At 37.4% G+C, this 12,622-nt stretch overlaps 1 protein-coding gene and 1 long non-coding RNA gene across 4 annotated transcripts; one reads left to right on the top strand and one right to left on the bottom strand.

Moving 5' to 3' along the window:
• Positions 1-14: 14 nt before the first annotated feature.
• LOC103479097 (nucleolin-like) lies at positions 15-7,805 on the top strand. Of its 3 annotated transcripts, none has more exons than XM_008433331.1 (14): positions 15-119; positions 993-1,053; positions 1,143-1,205; positions 1,483-1,584; positions 2,484-2,555; positions 2,637-2,760; positions 2,857-3,014; positions 4,368-4,494; positions 5,962-6,113; positions 6,199-6,346; positions 6,425-6,558; positions 6,634-6,760; positions 6,867-7,044; positions 7,552-7,805. In XM_008433331.1, the coding sequence occupies exons 1-14, from the start codon at positions 105-107 to the stop codon at positions 7,612-7,614; spliced, it is 1,524 nt and encodes a 507-aa protein (XP_008431553.1). In that variant the 5' UTR covers positions 15-104; the 3' UTR covers positions 7,615-7,805. The 3 variants fall into 3 exon arrangements, with proteins under 3 accessions (XP_008431553.1, XP_008431552.1, XP_008431554.1); XM_008433330.1 differs by having other exon boundaries at positions 1,483-1,590; XM_008433332.2 differs by lacking the exon at positions 15-119 and adding an exon at positions 124-174 and having other exon boundaries at positions 1,483-1,590.
• A 1,566-nt stretch (positions 7,806-9,371) lies between these two features.
• On the bottom strand, positions 9,372-10,728 carry LOC108167116 (uncharacterized). The gene is made up of 2 exons (XR_001777522.1): positions 10,583-10,728; positions 9,372-10,251 (listed from the first exon to the last, which is right to left on the bottom strand). It is a non-coding gene; the product is annotated as an uncharacterized LOC108167116 (long non-coding RNA).
• Positions 10,729-12,622: the final 1,894 nt, after the last annotated feature.

The raw sequence follows: 12,622 nt of genomic DNA, 5'->3' as shown, positions 1-12,622 counted from the left end.
CATCCGTAGAATAGTATGACACATGCGCAGTGTGCAGCATACGCTTAAGTTGCATCTGACCCACACGTGTGTTTTTCTGTCTACGCTTCCTGTTGGAGCATAACATGGCAAAGAAACAAGTAAGAATGGTATTTATGTTCATATTAGCTGCTGCTGGCGGCGTTTGTCGACAACGTAAGTTAACCGTTGTAAGAAAACCGTCAAGCTAACAAGTTAGCTTGTTATTTAGCAGCTTAATTTAAAAAGTCATGGAACTTCTGCGTGGAATAACTATTTTAGATATTAGAATTTCGTAACAAGTTAAATGTATTTTTTAGTGGCGATAACTCTATTATTACTACCGTTCTCTTACTACCTGTACGTTTTTTAGTCACTTTCTGAGACTACAGCTATAGATGGAAGTATATTAAACGTGTTAGCAAAATATTAGGAAACTTGGAACAAATCGCCATACAGATCTCTGTTGGTGACATGCCTTATATTTCTCCAGATTTATATGCATACATAAAATAAATACTGTTGTGGAGCTTTTTAGCTTCCTCATTTTTCAACTCAAACAAAAGAATATTGTTTTGTGGGATCCAGGAAATGTTGAAGAAATCCAACATCGAAATAAATTTTCCTGAGGAAGCAACAAAAAAATGTAGTTAGACATTAATCCAAAACTTAGAAAACAGATGCAGCTAAGTTACAAATGAAAGACCTGATAACTGTGAACAGATCTTAAAGATGTTCACCTGATAACTGTGAACATCTTTAAGATCTTAACATCTTAAAGATGTTAAGATCTTAACATCTTAAAGATGTTAAGATGTTTACCATCTTAACATCTTTACCATCTGTTAAGATGGTAAAGATGTGCAGGTTCCTAACACTGATCTATCTCTGGAGGGGATGGCCTTTTTTTAAGAGTTGAAAATGTACCCAAACTTTTGATATGGTAACAGCCAGCAATGCAGACCAGTAACTTTCTTTTTTTTTTTTTTTCTTAGAATAAGAGACATAAAAAAAGCCAAAACCGCAACATAAAGGAAGAGAACACACACAATAATGGTAGGTTATTTTATCTTAATGCTTTATATGAAGTATACTCACAACTTTTCATTTGCATGATGATAACAAAAATAATTTCATTGCACCAGATTGGCAGCCAGAAGAAAACACAGAAGTGGAGATGCGACAGGAGGAGAGTGGAGACGAGCAAGGTACTGTGACTCATAACATGTAACTCTGAGAGGTATTACAAACCGGATCTGAGATATGTTTGTCACGATGCACACAATTCAATCTGGACACATTATCAAGAATAATAATAGCTTTATTAAAAAGGACAAATGGCATAGGATTCATTTATTTAAATACAAATAAGTTAATTAAGAACAAAATGGCAAGATTTTTAGGGAAATGCCTGCTTTACAGCAGCTTTTTGACAAGTCTAATAATTAATGCAAAGTTCTTTTCCTTTTTTAAATTTTTTTAAAGATCTTCAGGTGGACATTGAGGTAAAAAGAAACGTCCCCACGGTAACGGTGTCTTGGGAGAAGAAGGGTGCAGAAGGAGAAGAAGACAAGACAGAGAGGACAGGTGCTGGTAAGGGTTGTTTCCATGGGGATGCTGTGAGCTCTTAATTCTGGTTCAGTTTTACTGATCAGAAGTTTGTGACTGATTTAAAAATTTCTGGTTATAGTAAAGGTTTGACCTGCTGGTTTCTCAACAGGAAATGATGTAAAAACACACTGGAGCATCTTCCATGACGCACTTTCTAGGCTTTGACTCAATAATACAAGCATAACCATAGGAAGTAGGAGGGGCTTATGGCAGTGATGGGTGCTTCACGTTTTATAGAGGAAGTTTGTAATAACAGAAAAGAGTCAAAAGATTTGTCGCTAGCAGCCTTTAAGAAAAAGTTGCTAAAAAATCATTAAGTTGGCAACAATGCACTAGACCTCATCCCCACACTCAGCCACGCCCTCAGTGTCTCTTGGTTCCTCCCACTTTGGTGGAATTATTCCAAATTTGCCTGGGAGTGGGGTTTTCCTTTCACAAGGGGGGTTAGTTATACTTTAAATAGCTTCTGTGCTTTGTCTAATATCATTTTAAAAACTCTTCACAAGTACTGAAAAAAAGCTAGCGTTTAATTTCTTCTGTCAGTAACAGGGTTCTCCCTGAAGACTGTTGCTGTCAGTAAAACGTAGCAGCTCTTGTGTGGGATGAATTTAGTTTCTAGTGAATGATTTCAGTTCTGAGCTTAGGATCAGTCCATGTGAAATCATTTGATTCTTGTTACTGGGAACTTAGAATAGTGAAATAATTAGAGGAATCGTAGCTCAGTAATGAATTAATGTGGTTAATGGTCTGTTTATTTTTCTAAAGATGCATTTTATTTCTTAGCCTGAGTCTGCTTCTCTTTTAACGGCTGTCATTGGAGAATAAAGTTCTCTTTAATGTGTTGGTTGCTGATTGTCTGAATTTGTGTGTTACAGTAAATAGAAAACGGACAGCAGACGCTGCCTCCGATTCTTCCCCGTCAAAGAAAACCAAACTGACCAACGACGGTACGAATTCGTTCTGTGGTGGACACCCAAACGCCAGCTTCTTTCAGTAAACGGCGCTTCACACGTTTTCCTCCGTTGCAGGTCTTTGTCTCTATGTTGGCAACCTGAACTTCACCAAAACATCGGAGGAAATCAGAAGCTCTCTGGCGAAGTGCTTCATGACGCAAAGTCTGCTGTTTCATGACATCCGCTTGGGACATTCCAAGTGAGTTTGTTTAAATAATCACGGTTGAGTTTTTTTTTTTTGTTTTATAGCTGCTGATGCATGGTTAATAAAACAAACAACTTTCTGTTCCTGTAGGAGGCATGCGTTTGTAGATATGGCCTCAGATATGGACCTGAAGAAAGCTTTGGCTCTGAATGGAGAGGAAATCCTGGATAAGCCCATGAAGATGGCAAAGGCCAAAGTTAAAAGCAACAACCAGGGCAAGTCGAAAGCGCCACCTGTGGATAAGAAAGGTAAAGTTGTACAGCGGATCCCAGATATTCGAGGGTTTGAGTGTCTACAGCTCAAAACACCCTCTAAAAATACTTATAACTGCCTATTTGCAAACGCCAGCCAATGCTGTGTCAAGTAGCATAATAGTAGTATAAATATTTTAGCTTCCCAAGCTGCATTTTCTTTTAATATTTTAGATATTCTCTAAGGAGAAATTTGGGGTTCTGTTCCACAGAAAAATGGACTAATAGCTTGTAGTCCATAGGATGTACTGACCTGTAGAAGTGATATCAGAATCTATTCTAAGAACACTGATCCTCACGCCCCGGGAAAATATATTTTTTTAGTTAAAATACTATTGAGAACCTGATAACATTTAATTATTTATCTGTATAAATTAGTTGCACCAGCATTCTGCATGCAGTCAACAGTTTCTCAAAACAGCTTAATAAAACGAGCTGCAACAATGTAAATGCTAAGTTGTTGCAGGTTTTGATAAATTGAAATTCTAAACTGTTTTAATTCAGTTAGCAACAGTTAAGCAAAACTGTTAAGTTTGTGTGATTCTCAAAAGAGAAAAGAGCACAAAAAAGAGCTTCACTGGTAACACTTCAAGTGTTATCAGGTTTTGTTAGACTAAACATGGTAACATTGAAAAGTTTTTGTTTTAAACTAAAAAATCATATGTAACTTTTAACATTTTTTCTGAAAAATCTGCAACGATATCGCTTGTATTTTAGTTTATCAGAAGACATTAACGTTACGTAACATTTTTCACTCACAGTAAACCCAGGGGTTACTTGTTCCCTGCGTTTGTTGTCTCTGGCATCTCTGCCATTTTTCTTTTCACCGTCACAAACTTCTCCTTCCCTCTTCCTCCATCAGCTCTGTGAATAGAAACAGACTGCTTTTAGAGTTGCAGTCATATTTCAAATTCAAGTGCTTTTTACATTAACAAAACAATATTCATATAAAAATGTTGCATTTGGTTCATCAAAAATGTGCGTAACAGTGGTGTTTGATTAATTTTGTAATGCTGGAAGTGGCACTACAGATGTTTTTCAACCATAAAGTGTTATTTTTTATTTTTTTTAAAGGTGTTAAATGTGAAATAACTTAGAACAAAATTAATGAAAAATAAAAAGCACCCTGATGGAAAGTGATAAAAAAGCCATATTTATTCACAGATTGTAACCTTTTGAGTTTAATTTGAGGTCAGTTGATGAACTTCTGCTCCTGTTTCTTCTTTTGGAATCCGGTCATGATCCTCCAGCATGAAATGGGGAAAACTTGTCATCTCTTCCCTGGTTTTCTGGTTGTAAACAGATTTGTACACGCAAATGATTGAGCATTTGATGGGGTTTTTTTGTCAGTGAAAGACAAGCGGTGTTTGTTTCTGAAGAACGTCCCGTACGACGCAACCGAAGAAGACATCCGAAAGGTTTTCCACAAAGCCATCTCTGTTCGCTTTCCTGGAGGAGCCAAAAGTCCGACTCAAGGGTGAGAGTTTTTACTCTTTACTGTTTCTCCCTGCTACAGTTGAAACCAAAAGGTTGAATTGTTATAAGACGGGTAACTAAGGGTGGACAATATGGACTTTACGTTTCATCACAATGTATTTTTATTCTGTATTTGGATAAAAAGACACATGCATCCTTTTTTTTACTACCTCTCTAAAAGTTAAATTAGAAGAACGTCTCTTGTTTTAGGTCGGTTAGATTATTTCTATTTACTAAATATCACAGTAATAGAATACAGTTGTGATAATAAAAATGATAATTAGTTCTTTCATTTTTAGGTTGCTGTATGGCTATGCCTGTATGACAGCATTCATAACACCACAAACACAAATATTGTTGTTGAAAAAGAAAATCCTATTTAAAACAGTCTGTTTCAGAACCCCACTTAACTAAAGAAGTATGATTTATATCACTAAACGTCTCACAATAACTACATTAATATTTATTGACACTGTCGTGGAACAAAAACTGGTAAAAATAGAAACATCTTTAAGAGACAAACATCTTTGTCTTTTAACATCTTTAATTCAAATGTATCAATACGACAATAAGTCAAAACAGTCTGATAAAAGCCCAGTCCTGCAGGTAACTCACTGCAAAGAAGTGCTGAAACTGAAAAACAAATCAAGATAAATGGAATAAAGGAACATTTAAAGCAGAAGTGCAAACATTTCATGGCTGAATATCTTATGGACTGCTCTCCATCGTAGAACTTCATGTGCAATGTGTTTTTAGTTGCATGATGTTTTTTTAGGCTTTCAGTTCAATGGGAATGTGACCAAATACAGAGGAAATGTGTGTAAACGTCTGATTTCAAAGATATTGATGAATAAATCTTTGACTACTTCTTTCTCTCTTTATTGTGGCATTTATCAAATAGAAATCCTTTTTGTAATTTTGATTCTCAAACAGGTTTTTGATCTGATTTGCCTTCAGACTTTTCCATTACAAATATATGCAAAACTATATCAATATCTTGCTAATTTCAGAAGAACACAATTTCACAATCACATTGTTCCCATTAAATAAGAAACACAATTAAAATCCCATGTGATGAGTCACTTTGTGCACCATCATCCACCAACCACTTCCTGTCGTCGTCTGGTGGAAACCAGTTACTACTGGTTTCCACCAGTAGTAACATCCGGTTGTTGATCATGTGATGCGAAAAAAGGATTTAAATTACAGTTTTGTGAAATAAACCAGTTTTGATCCAGCCTCAACCCCCCGCATAATTCTAGCGGCAAAACCTTTTATTACAAAACAAGATTCTTTTTTAATTAGTGTTTCTATTAAGCTAATCTATTTTAGAAATGTCAAATTATGTAGTTATATGGTCAGTGGAAACGCAGATAATGAGGGGAAGAAAACATCATCTTTTTATTGATGTTTTATGAGGAAAGCATTTCTCACAGATTTCTCATCTAATTTACAATTTTTTTAACAGCATTGCCTTTGTGGAGTTTAAAAACAAAGCCATCGCTGAGGAAATGCTGAAGAAAAAACAAACAGCTCAAATTAAAGGCCGGAACCTGATCCTGGATAATGTACAACAAAGAGAGGCCGACGAAGGCAAAGCCAGCGGTAAAAAAACGAAGGGTAAGAAGACCTCATCATCAAATAAAGTCTGTTAGCCGCCTGACATTTTTAAAAATGATTAAAGAGATCTTCTTAATTCCAACAGCTGCAGCTCCTCCAAATAACATCTTATTCGTAACCCGTTTGCCTGAAAAAGCAAAAGAAAGGCACCTGAAATACGCCTTTAAAAAAGCTGTTGGTGTGAGGATTCTCACACGGCCAGGAGTCACTGCAGGGAAGGATGAAGGAAAACGGTAACCCGACGCTCAATCCACTCTTTATGGGATGGATTCCCTTCAGGACCCTCACCAAACATTTGTGATTCTCTGCAGGTTTGCCTTTGTCGAGTTTGCAACTGTGGCCAACGCTGAAAAAGCGCTGCAGAGGTCCAAAACCATCAAGCTCTGCAACCAAAAGATCAAAGTTGAAAGGGGTCGCATTGGTGTGAAGCCTGTGAAAGCTGAAGGTACTTTAAGATTTATTCATCAGTTGAATGTGCCATGCTCTCCAGAGGCGTGTAAGTGAGCGGTTTTGTGTTTAGGTCAGCAGAAAACCTTGTTTGTTGCCGGCCTGGCTGAGACGACGACCGCAGAAACTCTTCAGAGCGCTTTTGACAGAGCCGTCAGCGCAAGAGTCGCCGTTGATAAGAGCACTGGAACTTCCAAACGGTTGGTGTTGTGGGGTTTTATCAGTGGATCGTTAGTTTTTTATAAAAAAAACCCCCCATCTTTTCTGATTACTCTGCTTTTTGCTATTTTACTATTTTTCCTCCAGGTTTGGATTTGTGGAATTTGACAGCGAGGAAAATTGTAAAGCTGCCAAAGACGGCATGGAAGACTGTAAGATCGACGGCAGCAGAGTCACTGTAATTTACGCTGCACCGAGGGGTGAAAGTTCATCTGGGCCTGCTGGGGGGGGGGGCGTCGCCTGGCACACACGGCAGGAAACAAAGGTACACCGGACAGCATCACTGTGAACCCAACACAGAAGGGCTGGAACTAACCGTTGTTTTACTAATCGATTTATTCTGGTAATTTTATTGGCTAAAATGCAACAACAGCATTCCTTCAGTAAATGCTTGATCATTTGTATCAAAGGAAGCATCTGCAGTAAAACTAATCCTTCCAACATCAACATGTGAAAAGCTCAGGTCTTTCTGCTGGACTGATCTGGTGATTCATTCTTTGGTTAACGGATTAATAATTGGACAGCAAAAGGTGCTTCATAAGAGTTTTTGTTTTTACAGAATTCAAACCTAAAATATGCGGTGATCTTTATATTGGACAAAAAAATTTGTCCAATTTTATTTTTGAGCTGAAGCCAAGCTTCTTTATCAGTTCAGTAAAGACGTTTTGTTTGGCCTCGTTTTTTTAAGAGACCAAACAAAGTGTAAAAATAAGTTTTTTAAAAATGTGTTCTTTAAAGAAGAAGATGATCTGCTTGTCTTTTCTTTCTTTAGGTAAATGATGTGGATCTGGAATTGCGCCACCAAGCTGCTGAAGAAGTGAAAACTACAATTTAACTTCTGGAAGACTTTTCTGCTGATGTTTCTTTGTTTCAGTTTTTAGCACCTCTAAGCTTCTTTCAGTACAACTGTAACATATTTTTAAACAGATCTTGTAGTTAGAAGTCATGTTTTGGATTGTAAAACATTTACTCTTCATTTATTAAAAGTTTGCCAATAGAAACATTGTCAGATGATGAAGTTTTCTACCGTTGATAAAAGTATTTAAAACCCAACCTGGTGTTTTTGGTGTTTGTTAAATATTAAAAGGTCCTACATGTAGTAGATAAAGTCTCCTAAAGAAGCAACAACGTTCACGTCTTTTTGTCTACTTAAGTACAAAAAATTGATTATTTTCTAATTTTATAGCTTCTAGAATATTCATAAATAGAAGCTCAAGGCTGCTTCTCCATGTTTGGTTCTGGTTCTGGAGATGCAGAGCAAAACCAGATTCAGAAAACCTGAGAGATCTGGAAGGTTAATACAACAACAGCAGATCTTTAATGTGTTGTGGTGCTAAACTGTTCAGTGATTTATAAATTAGCAGTATTTTAAAGTGTAATGACTCTAGAACTGGGTGTTGTATTCTTTCTTCATGGTTTTAAGTTTCAGCTGCAGCTGCCTGATTTTTTGTTTTCCCTGGTCTTAGAGGACCAGGGAAGTGATGATGCTGAAGAGGAGCCCTCTGCCAAAAGCACCAGAGAGAGTCAAACTAGAGATGAGCTCCCCTTCAAGAGGACCAGGGACAGTTTTTTTGGTTTGTTTTGACAAATTATTTTTGAAAGTTGCCAAACAGGCAACAAATTAACCAGATGTTAATTAAATAAATGAGGAAAAACAACAAAAAAAAAACCACCTTGTTAGGTAGGTGGTACAAGATGTCTGATCTACCAGATGCACAGTGAGATTGTTTAGAACACGTGTCAAACTCAAGGCCCGTGGGCCAAATCTGGCCTGCTGTAGCTTTTTATGTGTCCCTCTAGATTCTAGACTAAACACTAAATGTGGTTAAATATTATGTAATCAATCAAATCAATGCATTTTTATCTGTTTATTATCAAATTATATCAATCAATCCCTCCAGTTTCTTGAGAATTATGGAAATTCACACAAAATCAACAAATCCCCGCACTTTTTTGTGCCAATACGTAATTGGGAGGTTATTACAGATTTTTCTCAAAGACTGTCAAAAACTTTCTTACTTGTACTAAACAGCTGCCTCCACCTTAATTAATGGCAGATTATAGTCCATGATCTATACAGTGAGTAATAAAAAGTCATATTTACCATCATAAACAGCGCAAATATTGAAAATATTTCTAAATTAGTACCACAAATACTTTGATTTTTATTGAAAAAAAATCCTAGTGGGACTAAAAAGATGTTCAGTAATATTTAATTTTAAGGATTCATTTATATTTTAACATTTTGTTAACAGGTTTTATCATTCTGGTACAACTGGCCCTTTAGGACCCTTCATGATCTTAAGTTGGCTCAGAACGAAAATGAGTGACACCGCTGGTTTAGAAGGTCTGATGGTATTTGTATTCCATCTTTCCTTGCTTTCATCAAAGTCACATTGCAGCATATCCATGAACACAAACTGCATTAGACATTTCTGCACATTACTGCCACTGAAGACATGTCTCTGCTTCAGATCATTCATCAGATCATCCATGTAATGAAGGTCTTCATTACTTTGGCTGTACAACCCTTAAAATGTGTGTTAAATGACAAAAGAAATGCATTTTGAATGATAAATGAAACTAACAGAAACAGATTGAAGTATTTTATTGATTGTGTGTTTTTGTGCAGTGGCATCTCAGCTGGAACTGATGGTGACCTGTTAAAATACAACAAACAAAGGGATAATATAAGTATTGTGATTGTTTGAAATGTTTGAAGGCTTTGTGTGGGTGTGGCTTACCTCTGTCTCTTCCTCTGCAGGGTGTTCAGGCTAAAAGATTCCCCGGGGGCCTGAGCACCTTTTAAAGGTTCCAGAAGAGACCAAAGCAGATGGAAGAGGGGGAGCAGTAGAGCTACACATTTTATATATTTAATGTTGGATTWATATTTGGATTGATAGAGATTGGTTTTTAGAGATTATTAAAATGAATAACATTTGGTAATGTATATTATTCTGAAGATTGTGTTAGTTTGTCAAACTGTGTTTGTGTATGTATTTTGTTTTACCCTGTTTTTGGTGGGTTTGTAAAGTGGAACAGCCAGCTACTATAAAAGGCTGCATGTTGGCCACATTGAAGWGTGTTGCTGCTGARACCCTWGGCCGCTGTTAGCAGGGTTGTCTGTGTGTTAAATGTTGGTGAATAAACACCCAGCGGGATTTGCACTGTTTCTCTGCCTCAAGTCTCCTACTTCCTCCAGCCGCTAAGGGCCATTCTAACAATCCAGAACTGGGAGTAATAAACCAAAATTAGAACAAATTACGGAAATTTTTAGAGGAGAAGACAGTCTGGAATGACATCATTGGTTTCCATAAAATTGATAATTTCTTAAATTTGCTCTTTAAAGAGGAAAGACTCATTTGAACATTGTGAACTGTTGGCAAGAAATCCAAAACTTCTGCATGACTGTAGCCGTCATAAAAGTAAGTCTTAATCAGATCCTCTTCTGAGAGCGAGTCCAGCACCGACCCTGTTAGACAACATGGAGCAGAATAGAAATTATTTTACTGTCCAACAATGGAGAAATTCAGGAGCTAAACTAACAATGTGACACACAATTAAAGCAGTTGGTTCACATAAACATAGAAAATAAATTATGTAAAAACAGTAAAATGCTGTACAGTAAAGGCAAAAATTCAACGCAAGTACTGTGGAGTTATTAAAAGTAGCACATAGTGTACTCAAAAGTAATGTGCAGTAAGGTATGTTAATTGAAAAAATATTCAAAAATCTGAATCAGAATTGTAAAAGCATATTTACTGATAACTATCTGGCATTTGTATCTCAACAAGACTATTAACCGCTGTCTTCACCTCGTGCCAAGAACTGTAAATTTTTCCCACATGAAAAGCAAAATACTTGAACTGTCCCCAGATTTTGACCACAGAAGATGCAAAACATGAAACATGGCCACCTAATAAAAGAAGAAAAAAAAGGCACAGTTGAAACCAGATATTTTATTCACCAGGAAAAAGATACAAACATCTCTGTGTAGATAGATTGTCATCTATCTGGTGGAGCAGGGGCGCCACCAGGAAACTTGGGCCCCATGACAAAAAATTAAATTGAGTCCCCCTGCTGTTACAATTTCTTGAGCCTATTTGACCCATAAAAAGCGGCATAATTTTAATTTGATTGCCCTAACTTTTCCCCCCTTTACGGCACCCCTGATGGAAGGTAATCACTAGGTATGCCTCCTATCACCATTCTATGCAAACAACCTAGATATAAGTCAAATGTTTGACACCCATATATTTGGATATATCTCAATTTGACCATTCCATTTCATTTTCTTTCTTTTTTTTTGCTTAAATCGATATGAAACAGTGCTAGGTGAAATCTATAGGTCAGAAGAACAATCAATTTAACTTTGTTTTTATTACCTCTAATATTCCTATAAAGTAGTTTTTTGCCATTATCCTGCCAGTTTGCTCAACCAGCTGGCAGACGCTGCATCTTTTTTTAAGCGACAGAAGGAGATTTGTTTCATCTGCTGTGGCAGACCCAGTTGCCAGGGCCTTTCAGGAGACCCCTGCGAACTTTCCCATAGAGCTGGTGCCAACTTCACCTCTGAGCTTGAGCAAGAGCACAAGGGTCATGTGAGACACCTTAAAAGACTTTGCTCGACTGAAAATTTATTTCTTTTTTTTTTTTTAAGTATCTTTTCGAGGCCTACAGAAAATACTGCTGTCATGACATTCTTGTAAATTTCTTTCTTAACATTCGATTGCTGGATTCTTTCAAAATGAGGCAAAGCTTCACCTACTGAGCAGCTTTCAGAAAATTCAAGATACGCCTTGAAGCAGACCATCAGAACTCGACTCTGTCACCTTTCACTGGGACACTGACCTAGTTGGAGGTCTTAGTTACTTTCCTCTTTCCCAATGCTTCATTTACAACAACTTTTTCATATGTCCACCTGCAGGATTTACTGGAGGACAGTTGTAGAAACAAGGTACAAACTCTCAAGCATGAGACAAAATATCAATACTTGGTTGGATCTCCTGTTGCATGAATTCCTGCATCGACGCACCGTGGCATAGAGGCGATCATCTGCCTTGTTGGGTCTGACATTTCTTGTCTTCCTCTCGACAACAGCCCATCTTCTAACCTCAACTCTGGAGTTGAGGTTAGAAGAGTTTTCTGGAAAATCAAGAGCAGGTATGTGATGATCACTGAAGCAGCTTTTGGCATTTTTGACAACAGACTTCAGAAAACCCAGAGGACACAACATGAGCAATGACATGGCACCCCAAACCGTCACTGATTATAGAAACTTTACACTGGACTTTCTGTGTCTCTCCACTCTTCCTCCACACTCAACCTCGATTTGTAAATGGAATGCAGAATTTACTTTCATATAGGACTCTGGACCATTGCGCAACAGTCCAGTTCCTTTTCTCCTTAGCCTAGGTAAGACATCGTCTCTGATTCTGGAGTGGCTTTATGTTGGAAAGGAACTTTTGTGCCTAGTATTCACATGTCTGTGGTGGCTCCTATGGAATGGATTTGGCTTGACAGTCCGTTCCAAGCTGCAGTACTCCCTGTTTTTGGTGCACCTTTCCCCACTCCTTAACTTCCACTGTGTTTTCTGTTAAAATGGTTGCACACAGAACTTTATGAGCATCCTCCTTCAGCAATGACCTTTTGTGGCTTATCCTTCTTGTGAAGGGTGTTAATGACTGTCTTCTGAACATCTGTCAAGTCAGCAGTCTTCTCTATGATTGTGTCTTAATGACCTAGAGTGAAAAAGGCATTCAAACGCTTGGGAAACCTCTGGCTTCTGTGTTTTCAGTTAAAGCTGTTTGGGATGTGACAGCAAGAGTTTCCATTAATGACCT

The sequence above is a fragment of the Poecilia reticulata genome, linkage group LG17 (genome assembly GCF_000633615.1).
Source record: "Poecilia reticulata strain Guanapo linkage group LG17, Guppy_female_1.0+MT, whole genome shotgun sequence".
NCBI classification, from domain to species: Eukaryota; Metazoa; Chordata; class Actinopteri; order Cyprinodontiformes; family Poeciliidae; genus Poecilia; species Poecilia reticulata.
The sequence above is the reverse complement of the archived record's forward strand: the minus strand, read 5'-3'. Positions and strand labels throughout refer to the sequence as shown.